The sequence below is a fragment of the Scyliorhinus torazame genome, chromosome 18 (assembly GCF_047496885.1).
Source record: "Scyliorhinus torazame isolate Kashiwa2021f chromosome 18, sScyTor2.1, whole genome shotgun sequence".
NCBI classification, from domain to species: Eukaryota; Metazoa; Chordata; class Chondrichthyes; order Carcharhiniformes; family Scyliorhinidae; genus Scyliorhinus; species Scyliorhinus torazame.
Genome location: NC_092724.1, coordinates 141,212,054 through 141,226,383, shown reverse-complemented (window position 1 = coordinate 141,226,383; position 14,330 = coordinate 141,212,054). Strand labels below are relative to the sequence as shown.

Sequence of the window (14,330 nt, the reverse complement as noted above, 5' to 3'; positions counted from 1 at the left end):
ACCCGGGTCCTCAGCGTCGCTGTCCCAGTGCTAACGCAAGCCGCCCCTCACTGGGTGTAATTTAATGCACAAAATATAGAGTCCCATTTTGGGCTTGTAGAGCGGGGTCTTGAGAATGGCCCTGCTATCAAATGGGACTCTGTCTTTTTTTCTGGCCTCGGTAGGGAACCTCCCACTGAGGCTGCACTTACCTCATTTCCTGAGGGGGTCTTAGCATATCACTTAGGGGGTCTTAGCATATCCTCAACCCACCTCTTTCAGAGCAGGGCAACCCGCCCGGGTATGACACCTGGCATGGACAACCTGGCACCTGTGCGCCGGCAGCCTGGCAACCTGGCAGTCTACCGTCCAGCCTGGCAGTGCCACCCAGGCATCCTGGCAATGCCAAGATGCCCAGGTGTCAGCAGATGTGCCAGGGTACCACTGGCCCCCCTGGAGGCCTCCAATGTCCTGGGAGAACCCCCCCCATGTGCTGTTACGCCTGGTTGACATATTTAAATGAGACGATGACTCACTTAAATATGTTAAACTGGATCTCACCCAGCGAAGCCGAGATCTAGATCGCGATATTTCATGAGGTCTAATGAGATCTCGCGAGGCATTCAGGGCATAACAAATCTCGTGACAGGCCTCTCGTGAGATTTAACAGCCTTGTCGCGTCACCGAGTCGAGCGTGACGAGGCCATTCCATTGAGCCCACTGTCTTGTTCCAATAATAAATGTTCTTGGCCTCCAAGGGCCTGGGAGTTCAATAATAAAAGGCCAAATTATACTTCCAGCGATGAACTGAAGGACATTATTTCATACCTACGATCTGAAATGAAGGAGGAGATTCTCCCATAAAATGATTAAGGGCGCGATCCAACGGCCATGCTGCACCTTAAAAGCAGCTCGCCGGGGCGCAGCCGGGAGACCACCACTCCTGGGATCTACCTGGCTCGCACACCTCACGAGATCCAACGCGATCTCGTGAGACGTTGCGATGTAAATCCCGTCCACAATTGGTGGGATCACTTTTTGGCATATCTGTATGTTGGAGCGAGGCAGTGAACCGTTGGAGTACATGCTGAGTCATTTTATCCCATCGGGCGTTCGGGCTGGGGGGAGATTGGGGAACGTTTCAGGGATCTCGGAGATCGGAACGGCATTTAAAAATCGCACCCGATCTCTCGCTACAATGCGGAATTCCGGAGAGCAAGCTCCCCACCGTACATAATGGGGCTATGTGTGTCCTTGGCCACGTAATCCCCGTTCAGGCCCCTTATTCACCTGCGAGTGCCAGGAAACACGCAGCTAAAAGTGCTCACTAGGGACTTTGTTCCCTTTTGGGAGAATCGCACCCGAAGTGTAATTTTGAATAAAGCCGTTCTGGCGCGATTCCCATTGCGATTCCCATTGCGATTCCCATTGCGATTCCCATTGCGATTCCCATTGCGATTCCCATTGCGAGTCCCATTGCGATTTCCATTGCGATTCCCTTTGCGATTCTCCCAAACTTAGTAATTTTTGGGGAGTTTGGGGAGATTATCACTTAGTGGGCATGATTTTCCCAAAATTGAACAAAGTCCCTTAGCGAGTGCCTTTAGCGCGTGTTTCCTATCACTCACAGTGCCGAGAAACACATGGCTATTTAACGCAAGTTGCGTTGTTTAAGGGGCCTGAACGGGGACGGGCGGCCGAGGCCACACACAGCCCCATTTTGGACAGTGGGAGCTCTGCTCGCCAGAACTCCCCATTGTAACCTCCAAGGCCCCGGCCTCCCCTCCAGCCCAAACGCACTATGAGAGGTCCCAGCCCCCCCTGCACCCCCTCAACGCCCATATCGGGCACCCCGTGGCCTGATCAGGCACATGCAAAAAATGCCAGCATGGCACTTCGGCAGTGTTATTTGCCTAATTAGTCAAATGGGGTTGGGCTTTTCGATTCTGGCGATTCAGACAACTGGCGCAAAACGGCCACCGATTCCCCATTTTGCTGGGGGCTCTAGCTGCCGCTACACCCCGGAGAATTGCTGGATCCGTGGCCACCCATGAGTTCCCGATGGCTGAGAGAATGAGAGATCCACGCCGTCGGGAACTTGGCCGGTCGGGGGCGGAGCATCGGGGGGCGGAGCATCGCGGGGCGGGCCTCAGGCAATGTCCTGAGGCCGTTGATATGTGGCACGGTGTACTCTGGTGTAAACTTGGATACTCCGGCTGTTCGTCGAACGTGATTTTGGCGTCTGCGACCGGAGATTCTAGCCCAGGCACTTTCAAAGTCGGGATCGCGACCCGTGGGTGGGTCACGGGCGGGTGTCGAGAGAGTCGCGGAGCCGTCCGTCGCGGCGTTCCCGATTGCGCAAATCTGCACGCAACAGCCGCAGCAGCCGGCTTTCAACAATGCCGGCTGCGAGCGGCTTTCAAAACGACGAGCGCCACTATATAAACAAATGCGGGCGCACTGCGCATGCGTGCCGCTCATCGGTGCGCATGCACAGAATTTGCTCAATCGGAGACGCAGGAGAAGGTTTTTTTAAAAATTCAATGTAATCTTCCTGCCTAAAGGGAGGCAGAGAACAGGTCACGCCCCCCCGAACGTCGACGTCACGTACTTTGGGCGCGATTACGATTCCTACGTATTGTCAGCAGCAAACAAGTAAATGAGTACCAAGCAGGCTCACATCTCGCATTAAATGTAAGAGAAAATGGTGGGTCGCGAATGTCGGCCGGCATGCTTCGCGAAGGTCGGCCCACGTGTGTCGCAAAGGTCAGCCGGCGTGGCCCGCGGAGGTCGGCCGGCGTGGCTCGTGGAGGTCGGCCGGCGTGGATTGCAAAGGTCGGCAGGCATGGGTCCCGAAGGTTGGCTGGTTGGTAACAATGGGTCCCCGGAAAAAAAGTTTGAAAAACACTGATCTAACCCATGGTTCTTTCTTTGGACACGACAATTATCTTCCATCTGTTAGTAGTAGGTACTCGAGAAGTTTGAAGTGTATTAAAAAATAATGCTGTGCATAATTTTTATCATGTATGACCAGCCCAGAACAGTGAAATAAGGATGACCTTAATGGTCATTAATCCAGCCATCCTTACAGTTTATTGTGTGAGTGCATTACACCGTGCGGCAATGAGATATTCCGAGCAGGAAGGTCCAGTAATTATCTTTGGTCAATGGTGAAGTAGGCGATGTCTGCCAGGGCAGCAGTAGGAATGTTAAATATAGTGTCTATGTTCCAGATAATGGGGGAACACAATAAACAGAACGAAGTCTTACAACACCAGGTTGTAAGACTTCATACTGTGCTCACCCCAGTCCAACGCCGGCATCTCCACACAATAAACAGAAGGCAGAGGTTTTTGCTTCCAAGCACCTTCCACGATTCTTGCTGGAAGTGCACGAGTGAAGACCATATTATGTTTACCCAAACCATGACTAACTATATTTGAAATATAGCTATTTGGCGGAAGGATTGAAGAGCTGTTGACACCATACTTCTGCAAAAGTTACCACCTTCAGTAACGGGAAGGTAAAGATATAATTTATTTACCACATCACGTTCTTTTTGCAGTTCTAAGACTTGTGTCTGGAGTGAGGTAATTTTATCTTTGTACATATCACAGTCAATCTTCAGCGTAGCACATTCCACCAGCATATTCTCCTTTTCATCCAGGTACTGGAAGGATAGAAGAAAGTACAACAGTTTGAAAGTTTTTGAACTCATGAGAATCTCAGTCCAGAGAGAAGGGAAAGACAAAGGCTGGATTTAGGAATAAAAATCAGATTAAATTTAACAATAAAAGCAATGCACACGTAAGAGTATCAGGTTGCTAAAACATAGGTGGATTAGTTCTATATTAAGGAAGAAAATGGTCATGCTGTAGGTAGCAATTAAGTGTGCACAGTGAAAGCATTGTGAAGCGGCTTGAGGCATTTTTTAATTGTCAATGGTATTGTATAAATGCAAGTTACGGTGGTAAATTTACTGTTTATCCGGACAAACCAGTTCCCTTAATATATTTAGATTTTTGTCACTGTTCCGTATCTTCCACGTAAAATGGGATTTCTAATTATGCAATATTCCCAGCCCAATTTCCTAATGCTGGTGGGCGGGAATGGAAATTGGGTTAGCAGCCTCGGGACACCGAGGACTCAGGGGATTGGTCCTGGTCTTAGAAGTGTGGGATGGGTAAGGGCTTTGGCAGCTGATGTCAGTGATGACAGTGAGAGGCAAAGTCTGGGCTCGGGAAGCCTGAGGGGCCTTGGCAGACCTATGCTCCTCCTGGCCCACATGGATAGAAGAGAAATATGTTTTTTATAAACAAATTACGATGGACCTTTGTGACTAGTTGGTGCCTCCCATCAGCGGTAGGGACAATTTCTGTCAGCTTTCCTGAATCCAAAAGGCAAAAACGAATGGCAGCCCAGAGAGGGCTGGATGATAGGACCATTACCTTTGAGGCTAAAGCTTGCCTGCAATGGGCAACTTCAAAGTCTGTGAAGATAAGCTGGGCTGGAATGAGGAGGCTGCATGCCAGTAACTGGACTCAGCCTGATCTAAAACACTTGCATACATCATTCTTGCTGTATTCTCTATTCTGCTTTACCTGGATGGCTCGGATGCGTAGTGTTGAATAAAGAACACAAAGCTTTGTTAACGAACAAAACTATAAATTTATTACACTACTAACTCAGATTCATTCACATTCCTAAAGTAGAAGGTTATTATATAAAACTATGCTATCTTTAACTTACAGAACTCTCAAGTATATACCTGCTCTCTATGCCTGACCCTCTTTCCAGCTCTCTCCTAACTCTTAACTCCTAATCATTTAATCCCAGAATCCCCGAAGTCACATGATATATATGACTGTTCTGTGGTTCCCTCTAGTGGTAAGATGCATTATCATTAACTTGTTAACCCTTTACATCCCAGTCAATATACACATCATGACAATTCTCACCGGGGGAAGGTCGATGTCTTTCATTTCTGATTTCAAAAGGTGGATTAGGATTTGTGTCCGATGGGCAAGAGTTAGTTAGTGATTAAATGTCAAAAGTGTTTGTTTCTCTTTCCAATTTTGCAATGTCTCTCTTAAACCCATCTGCAAAGCTTAATGTTGGCTTGCTCACCTCATTCCTCAGACGCTCAGCCTGATCCAGCTCCAACCGCAGTGAATTAATCTCTTTCATCAGATCCTGCCTGTCCTCCAGAGCTTCTATACGGTCCTGTTCCAAGATATCTATTGTCACCTGTATTTAAAAATGTGAACATTTTCACAATTTTTATGTAAGCTGCATTAATTGGAAGTTTTCTGACAAACATTCCGTACATTGTAATATTCCCTCTGAATGACAGACTTGTTTAGTAATAGGAAAGATGACAGCAGGTACTGCAAAGATAGCTGCTACAGCATAAATTTTCATTCAGATGCAGAGCGTCTCTGGTTTAGCCAAAATAGCATCAGTTACCTGATTCCAATAGACCCACCCCCGAACCTAGCACACATAACTTTCACCGGTAGGGGGAGTGCAGGAAATTGGATTGGGCTGTGGTTAGCACATCTGTGGTTCACAGAGGCAGCAGCTCATGTAAAAGTACAGCTACCTTCAAACAAATACAATTTTCATAATTGGGATATCCAACACATGCTTTAGAACTTTCAGGAGATGATCTAAAACTGCTGGAGTTCTTTGGCAAAGTAGGGCATCCTTTTGGATAGGTCCAAGGACACCTTTGGGAGAGCTAAGGTGCCCTTTGGGAAAGGTCAAATGTCATTTGGAAGTGTCAAAAGTAGACATGTGAGTACAAATGGATAAGCTCATCAGAATGATCAAGCTATCAATGGAACTGTCAAGCTATCAAGACATTTAAATATCCTGACCTTTAAAAAAACACTCGTCAATTTTTAAAAAGGTGTTTGCTATTTCACTATCTGTTGACATAAGCCTGAGGGTAATCATTATAGGATTTGAGCTGCATGACTGATTTCACAATGTATTATTATCATAGTGGGGTGCCTTTAAGTTTACAGTTTGATTGGCAGCTCTAAGTGTTTATAAAGGGCATGATTGAATGGCCATGCTGTACCTGAAAAGAAGCTCACCACGGTGTAGCGTGCCATTTCGAAGGCAGGAGACCACGCTCTGGGGATCTACCCGACTCACAACACCTTGCGAGATCTAACGCAATCTCGTGAGACATTGCGACGTAAACCTTGCCCATTGTGGGCGGGATCACTTTTTGGAAAATCTGAATATTAAAGCGAGACAGCTAGTCTCATTTTAATATGTAGTTTCCCAAGGTACCCGAGACATTGGGATGTATCCACTCAGGCAAGTGCCATTCAGTACTGGTCTCCACAACGGGCACCAGATGGAAAAGCACTCATGGGAGTCTCCCAGGGGATTGAAGACCCCCAGGTGCATGCCCTTTGGGCAGGGTGGTACCCTGGCACAGCTGGTGCCACCAGGGCACCCTGGCACTGCCAGCCTGGCATAGCAGTGTCATCTGCGTGCCAGCTTAGCACTTCAAAGGTGCCCAAGTGGCACTGCCAGCCTGGAGGGGGAACTGTCAGGGTGCTAGGTTGGCATTACCAAGTTGTCAGTGTTTGCACTGTGGCAATCGGGCCACGGGTGCCCTGTGCGGATGTTGGGGTAGGAGGCCCAGGGACCCTCCCATTGGACTTGGAGGTGGTCGGGGGTTGCTTTGGGGCTCCAGTGATTGGGACGCCATTTTGAAATGGCGTCTCGATCATTCGCTACACTGAGGAGTTCCAGCAAGCGGATCTTCTTAGTGCATAAAATGGGGCTATGCACGGCCTCGGCTGCGTGCTCCGCTAAGGCCACCTATCTAACCTGGGTGCCATTGTGCTTCTCGGGTAAGCATACTCTGTTCGGGACTTTGTTCCCCCCCCCCCATTACCAATGCCTGACAATTTTCCTGACTTTAAATGGAAGTGAAAATTCAGACGTATGTTACACCAGTGCCTATCCCTTAAAAGCACTTCAATGGCTGTGAAGTATACTAGTACATTCTGAAGTCATGTGAGGTTCTATATAAATGCAAATTTGTTCAGTCTTCTTTTCGCAAATGCTTTCCTGTACCCGGGGTGATTGAAATAATGGCTATCCAAGCTCTCAGTTATAAAAAATCAATCCTTGATATTTGGATTGGCAGGAAAATTGGAAATTTTACTGTACTCCAGAAGGCGATGAAAGCAATGAGGTAACCTGAATGTTAGAAAAGTTCAAATTGAAAGACCGTAATTAGACCATAATACGTAGGACCATTCAGTCCATCGAATCTGCTCCAGCATTCAATGAGATCATACCTGACCTGATATGATAATCCTGAACGCCACTTTCCCACCTTATCCCCATCACTCTTGACTCCCTTTCTGATTAGGAATCTGTCTATCTCAGCCTTGAACATACTTAACAACCCAACCCACTGTGGTAAAGAATTCCATAGATTCACTACCCTCTGAGAGAAGTAATTCCTCCTCATCTCTATCTTAAAGTAATTCCTCCTCATCTCTCTCTTAAATAAGAAATATACAGTGAACGGTAGACCCCTCAAAAGTTATACAGTGAATGGTAAAACCCTCAAGAGTATTGAAAGTCAGAGAGATCTTGGTGTACAGGTCCACAGGTCACTGAAAGGGGCAATACAGATGGAGAAGGTAGTCAAGAAGGCATACGGCATGCTTGCCTTCATTGGCCGGGGCATTGAGTATAAAAATTGGCAAGTCATGTTGCAGCTATATAGAACCTTAGTTAGGCCACACTTGGAGTATAGTGTTCAATTCTGGTTGCCACACTACCAGAAGGATGTGGAGGTTTTAGAGAGGGTGCAGAAGAGATTTACCAGGATGTTGCCTGGTATGGAGGGCATTAGCTATGAGGAGAGCTTGAATAAACATGATTGTTCTCACTGGAACGAAGAAGGTTGAGGGGTTGAGGTCTACAAAATGATGAGGAGCATAGGGCATAGACAGAGTGGATAGTCAGAGACTTTTTCCCAGGGTAGAGAGGTCAATTACTAGGGGGCATAGGTTTAAGGTGCGAGGGGCAAGGTTTAGAGGAGATGTGCAAGGCAAGTCTTTTACACAGAGGGTAGTGGGTGCCTGGAATTCGCTGCCGGAGGAGGTGGCGGAAGCAGGGACGATAGTGACTTTTAAGGGGCATCTTGACAAATACGTGACTAGGATGGGAATAGAGGGATACGGACCCAGGAAGTGGAGAAGATTTTAGTTTAGACGGGCAGCATGGTCGACGCAGGCTTGGAGGGCCAAAAGGCCTGTTCTTGTGCTGTACTTTTCTTTGTTCTTTGTTCTTTGAGAGCTTGAGGGGAAGGTGATGATAGACAGCTTCATATGCACATTGCGTTGTACTTACTGGGTTCAATTGCTGTTCCTGAATCCTTAATCTCAGTTTATCAATTTCTTCTTTTAAATATAAAAGTTCATCTTGTTTAGGCTTGAATGCATCACGCAGCTTAGCGGACATTCTCCGCTCAACATCAAATTCCAGTTTCAATTTCTTGTTCTCCATTGTAAGATTATCCACCTTTAAGTTAAGTCACACAGAATTGCCATGAAATCATTTTTGGTCGTTCAACAAGCTGTCCCATCCAGCTGAATACTATTAGTGAGATTTCTATCGATGTGGCACGAACGATTAAGGAGTACCTTTAATTCAGTAAGTCACAATGTTTCTTACTGGTTTGACTACGTCATTCAGACTCATTACCTTCGCAATGAACATATGGTAATACTTCAATTAGGCAAGTGATTTGATGCAGGCTATTTCAGCAGAGCACAAATGATAGAGGCTGCTGCAATTCAGTGACCTCGGATCTGCGCCGGGCACAACAGGGAATTGCGCAAGAGCTTCAAATTGGGCTGTACGCCAGGCCAATCACAAGTCACCCGACTCGCTCCACCCTGCGCAAACAGGATCTCACCCTCGCTGGACGGGATGCAGATCTGCATTTTTAAATGAACCATACCTGGACGCTGGGTTCACCTGGCTCTCGGGACTCAACAGCACAACGGGCCTGAAAGGAATGGGAGTGGAGCGGTAAATATCGGGGCTGCCGATCAAAATGGCGCCCCGTTTTGTGAACAGCCGTTCCTGCTGGTGAGATCAGCTCGCTAGCAGGAAATCCCTCTAAGTACGCCCTCGGCAGGGAGAAACTCCCCATGGCCAAAGAAAAGACAAAGTGACGTTGAATAGCGGGGTGTTTCTTGCCGCTGCATCCGCTAAGAATCACCCCACCAGATGCGCCCAAAAGTGGACTTTAATATTTGTCTGCTGAATCGCACCCAGAGTTTTATCAATGAAGTCTCATCTACCAAATGCTTCTGTGTATAATCTTAAAACCAGAATAAAAGATTCCTAAAGTTTGCATTTAGGTTCTTGTTCACCGGTGACCCAAAGTTTACTTCCTGTTACTGTTTTGGGCCCGTTTTATGTCAAGCAGGGCTTAAGGTCTGCAATCCATTAAATCAGTGGATTGGGGATGCAGCCGACAGCTTCTTCCCCGCTGTTACCAGACTCCTAAACCACCCTCTTATGGACTGACCTGATTAATACTACACTCCTGCATGATTCACCCAATGCCGGTGTCTATAAATTTAGACTGTGTGCCTTGTGTTGCCCTATTATGTATTTTCTTTTTCTTTTCTTTTCATGAAATAAATCATCTGTTCGAGCTGCTCGCAGAAAAATAATTTTCACTGTACCCCGGTACACGTGACAATAAACAAACAAATCCAAATAATGTAAATTCATTCAAATCACTTATATTAGGTTGTAGAGATCAGTCAGTTACCAAATTCAATTGTTAAAATCTAATCTTAATATTTATCAGTTAATTGTAAAATGAAATTAAGGGCAGGCCACAAGGACAAAAGGATTGACCATCAGTAATAGCAGAATGTAGACCAATGCTGCAGGTTTCTAATTTGCTTGAAGCAAAATATCAATATTACAAACGAACAAAAATACTCACCAAATCGACACATCTGCCCTTACCACTGTGATAATAAATATGCTAGCAGAAATTAAAAGCGCTTTCACTGCCTATTTGTCCACAGTTGCAAAAGTTCACCTTATTTAAATCAATTGATTTTAGTGGCATCGACTGATCATATGATAACAGAAATGTGACACTGAGGGATGAGGCTAATTCATGACCTACAGCCTCTTGTAAAGTTTATTAAATGTTGGGGGAGGGGAGGGCATCACACCCACAAAGCCTTTATGCTTCATGTTCCCTTGTTCATATCTAGTTATTTCTCAAATTGTGTAATTGCACACAGCTTTTCAACATTGCACAAACAACCTGAAAGCAATAGTGGTTTTATGTAGTTTGGCAACTGCACAATCTTTCAACGCAAATTAAATTTCTTCAAAAACAGTTTCTTCAACGACATCCCATTATAAAGTATTTCAGAGATTAGAGAGGATGGGCGAAATTCTCCATTATCGGCGGAAAGTCCGCCGATCGGCGCAAAGAACGGCGCAAATCCCACTTGCGTCACGTCATAAAAATGGGCCGATAGTCTGCGGCCCGAAATGGGCTAGCAGCGACGTAACGGGATCCGCGCTTGCGCAGTGGTTCACGCCGTGCAGCGTCATACGCGCTGCACGGCGTTACGGCTCATAAGGCCGCGCAGCTCCCCCCCACCCGACCGGAACAGCCGACCGCAACACCCGACTTGATGGCTGGCCGTCGCTCAGCCCCGAGGTTCGAGTCACGCGATGTGGAGGCGCTCCTGGACGCGGTGGAGCAGAGGAGGGACGCCCTGTATCCCGGGCACGGCCGCAGAGTTGCCCCACGCCACAGCCGGCGCCTGTGGAGGGAGGTGGCAGAGGCCGTCACCGCTGTGGCCCTAACACCACGGACAGGCACCCAGTGCCACAAGAAGGTGAACGACCTCGTCAGAGCAGGCAGGGTGAGCCTCCCCATATCCCCCATATTCCCCCTCCCCCAAATCCCCCCTCCCCCATATCCCCCCCTCCCCCATATCCCCCCTCCCCCATATCCCCCATATCCCCCCTCCCCCATATCCCCCCTCCCCCATATCCCCCCTCCCCCATATCCCCCATATCCCCCCTCCCCCATATCCCCCCTCCTCCATATCCCCCATATTCCCCCTCCCCCATATCCCCCCTCCCCATATCCCCCATATTCCCCCCTCCCCCATATCCCCCTCCCCCCTCCCCATATCCCCCCCTCCCCCATATCCCCCCTCCCCCATATCCCCCCTCCCCCATATCCCCCCCTCCCCCATATCCCCCATATTCCCCCCTCCCCCATATCCCCCCTCCCCATATCCCCCATATCCCCCCTCCCCCATATCCCCCCTCCCCCATATCCCCCATATCCCCCCCTCCCCCATATCCCCCATATCCCCCCTCCCCCATATCCCCCATATCCCATATCCCCCTCCCCCATATCCCCCCTCCCCCATATCCCCATATCCCCCATATTCCCCCCTCCCCCATATCCCCCTCCCCATATCCCCATATCCCCCCCTCCCCCATATCCCCCCTCCCCCATATCCCCCATATCCCCCCTCCCCCATATCCCCCATATCCCCCCTCCCCCATATCCCGCATATCCCCCCCTCCCCCATATCCCCCATATCCCCCCTCCCCATATCCCCCCTCCCCATATCCCCCTCCCCATATCCCCCCTCCCCCATATCCCCCCTCCCCCATATCCCCCCTCCCCCATATCCCCCATATCCCCCCTCCCCCATATCCCCCATATCCCCCCTCCCCCATATCCCCCCCTCCCCCATATCCCCCTCCCCCATATCCCCCATATCCCCCCTCCCCCATATCCCCAAGTGAATCCAGCCCTAACCTTAACCTCTGCAATGCACGCGCAACCGATGGCGTGCATTCATATACCTGCCTAACACTGTTGCCTTTTACCCCTGCCACCACCCCCCCCCCCCCCAGGAGAAGCGCGCACACAACAATAGGGAGCATGTGAGGACTGGAGGAGGGCCCGCTGATGAGAGGCCACTGACCGTACATGAGGAAAGGGCCCTGGAACTGGCTGGCGGACCTGAGGACCGGGAGGTTGCTGATGCAGAGGTCGGGGCCCCACGAGCAAGTGAGCCACCAACAGCCCGTCCCCATATCCCCCCTCCCCTATATCCCCCTCCCCTGTATCACCTGATCACTGCCTGATGTCTAACCATGCATGCTTCATTGTGTATCGCAGGACCAAACGTCCAGGCACCCATCCCCGCAGATGCAGACCGCCCGCAGGATGCCCCTCGGAGACCACAGGAGACGGAGAGACCCGCACCCTCCAGCATGCGACGCCCGCAGGATGCCCCTCGGAGACCACAGGAGACGGAGAGACCCGCACCCTCCAGCATGCGATGCCCGCAGGATGCCCCTCGGAGACCACGGGAGACGGAGAGACCCGAACCCTCCAGCATGCGACGCCCGCAGGATGCCCCTCGGAGACCACGGGAGACGGAGAGACCCGCACCCTCCAGCATGCGACGCCCGCAGGATGCCCCTCGGAGACCACAGGAGACGGAGAGACCCGCACCCTCCAGCATGCGACGCCCGCAGGATGCCCCTCGGAGACCACGGGAGACGGAGAGACCCGAACCCTCCAGCATGCGACGCCCGCAGGATGCCCCTCGGAGACCACGGGAGACGGAGAGACCCGCACCCTCCAGCATGCGACGCCCGCAGGATGCCCCTCGGAGACCACGGGAGACGGAGAGACCCGCACCCTCCAGCATGCGACGCCCGCAGGATGCCCCTCGCACACCACGGGAGACGGAGAGACCTGGAGCAACAGGGAGACGACACCCCCGTCACGTGCGGGAGCGACCACCCAGCGATGAGGGGGGCAGCCACAGGCCCCCGTCACATCCGAGCCAGGACACCACTACCCAGGACACCACTATCCAGGACACCCCTACCCGGGACACCGCTACCCAGGACACCCCTACCCGGGACACCACTACCCGGGACAGCACTACCCGGGACAGCACTACCCGGGACAGCACTACCCAGGACACCCCTACCCGGGAAGACGAAATACCGGACAGTGACTCAGAGTGGATGGGTGGAGACGAACCCCCACCCCAAAGTGCCATGGACTCAGAGTGGGACGAAGAGCACGACACAATGCCACTGCTGTCACCAACACCCTCCACCATCGCAGAAACACTCACCACGGTTGGGCACTTTAGTGATGAGGCGTCCGGTACACTCACTGGTGCGCACAACACAGCCGTCCCGGTACAGCAGGTGGAGGTAGGAGCAGCAGAGGGACCGGGCGGTCGGAGGGCAGCCCAGGACAAGCGAACATCTGCCGCCCAGATGGATCCCGGGTTCCTGCAGTTACCACACCCACACATAGATCCGATGCAACCACCGACACGGAGACGAGCGAATAGGGTGACGGGTGGCTTGCGGCGGCTGCGGTCGCAGGTGGAGGAGTCCACCCGCGTCCAGGAGCTGGGAGTGGTCCCGGTCATGCGTGCCACCCAGGCTGACACCGCACGGGTGGCGTCCGCGGTGGAGGCAATGGTTGCGACGGTGTCAGACATGGGGAACGGTTTGCGAGGCCTGGGGCCTTCCGTGCAGGCGGCGTCTGTGGCCCAGGAAATGGCTGCCCTCTCACAGGAGGCCATGAGCCAGTGCCAGCGCCAGATGGCAGAGGCGCTCAACGCCATAGCCCAGTCTCAGCAGGCCATGGCCCAGTCTCAGCAGGCCATGGCCCAGTCTCAGCAGGCCATAGCCCAGTCTCTGCAGGCCATGGCCCAGTCTCAGCAGGCCATCGCTGAGGGCATCGGCGCCAGTGGCCATGTGCGAGCTGGCGTCGCACTGTCGCAGACAGGGTTCGACAACCCCCTGGGCTCCATGGCTGCAAACCTGCAGACCCCTGTCGATACCAGCACGGGCCTCCAGGACTGGCAGCGCCAGATGTCGGGGGCGCGTCGGATGGCCAGTCCGTTCGCATCCCCCACCCATGTAGAGGCCTGGGGGCCATCGGGCACCACGAGGGAGGAGGAGGTGGTGTGGTCCATCCCGGCTCCCTCTGTAGGGGAGGTCCCGGTACACCGCGACACCTCGGACTCCCCCCCTTCCGTCCCAGGTGCATCGGGTGGGCAACGGGCAGGACAGGCTGGCAGCTCGCCATCCCAGTCGCCCGGGCCGCAGCCTGGCCCATCTAGGCCAGGGCGCCCCAGGAAACGGCCGCCAAAGGGATCCAGTGTCAGAGGGCAGGAATCACAGGAGTCCACCTCCAGTTCTGCTGTACCGTCTGGGGAACCACGTAGACGTAGTCAAAGGGCCCGTAAGGC

General features: G+C 51.5%; 1 protein-coding gene across 5 annotated transcripts in view; it reads right to left on the bottom strand.

Moving 5' to 3' along the window:
* Window positions 1–14,330, bottom strand: part of card14 (caspase recruitment domain family, member 14) — a 159,896-nt gene that overhangs the window by 57,807 nt on the left and 87,759 nt on the right. For all 5 annotated transcript variants that reach the window (XM_072483487.1, XM_072483491.1, XM_072483488.1 and 2 more), the window contains 3 exons: window positions 8,374–8,544; window positions 5,107–5,226; window positions 3,524–3,649 (listed from right to left, as the gene is read on the bottom strand). In XM_072483487.1, the coding sequence (XP_072339588.1) occupies window positions 3,524–3,649; window positions 5,107–5,226; window positions 8,374–8,544 (417 nt within the window). The remainder of the gene's footprint in view (window positions 1–3,523; window positions 3,650–5,106; window positions 5,227–8,373; window positions 8,545–14,330) is intronic.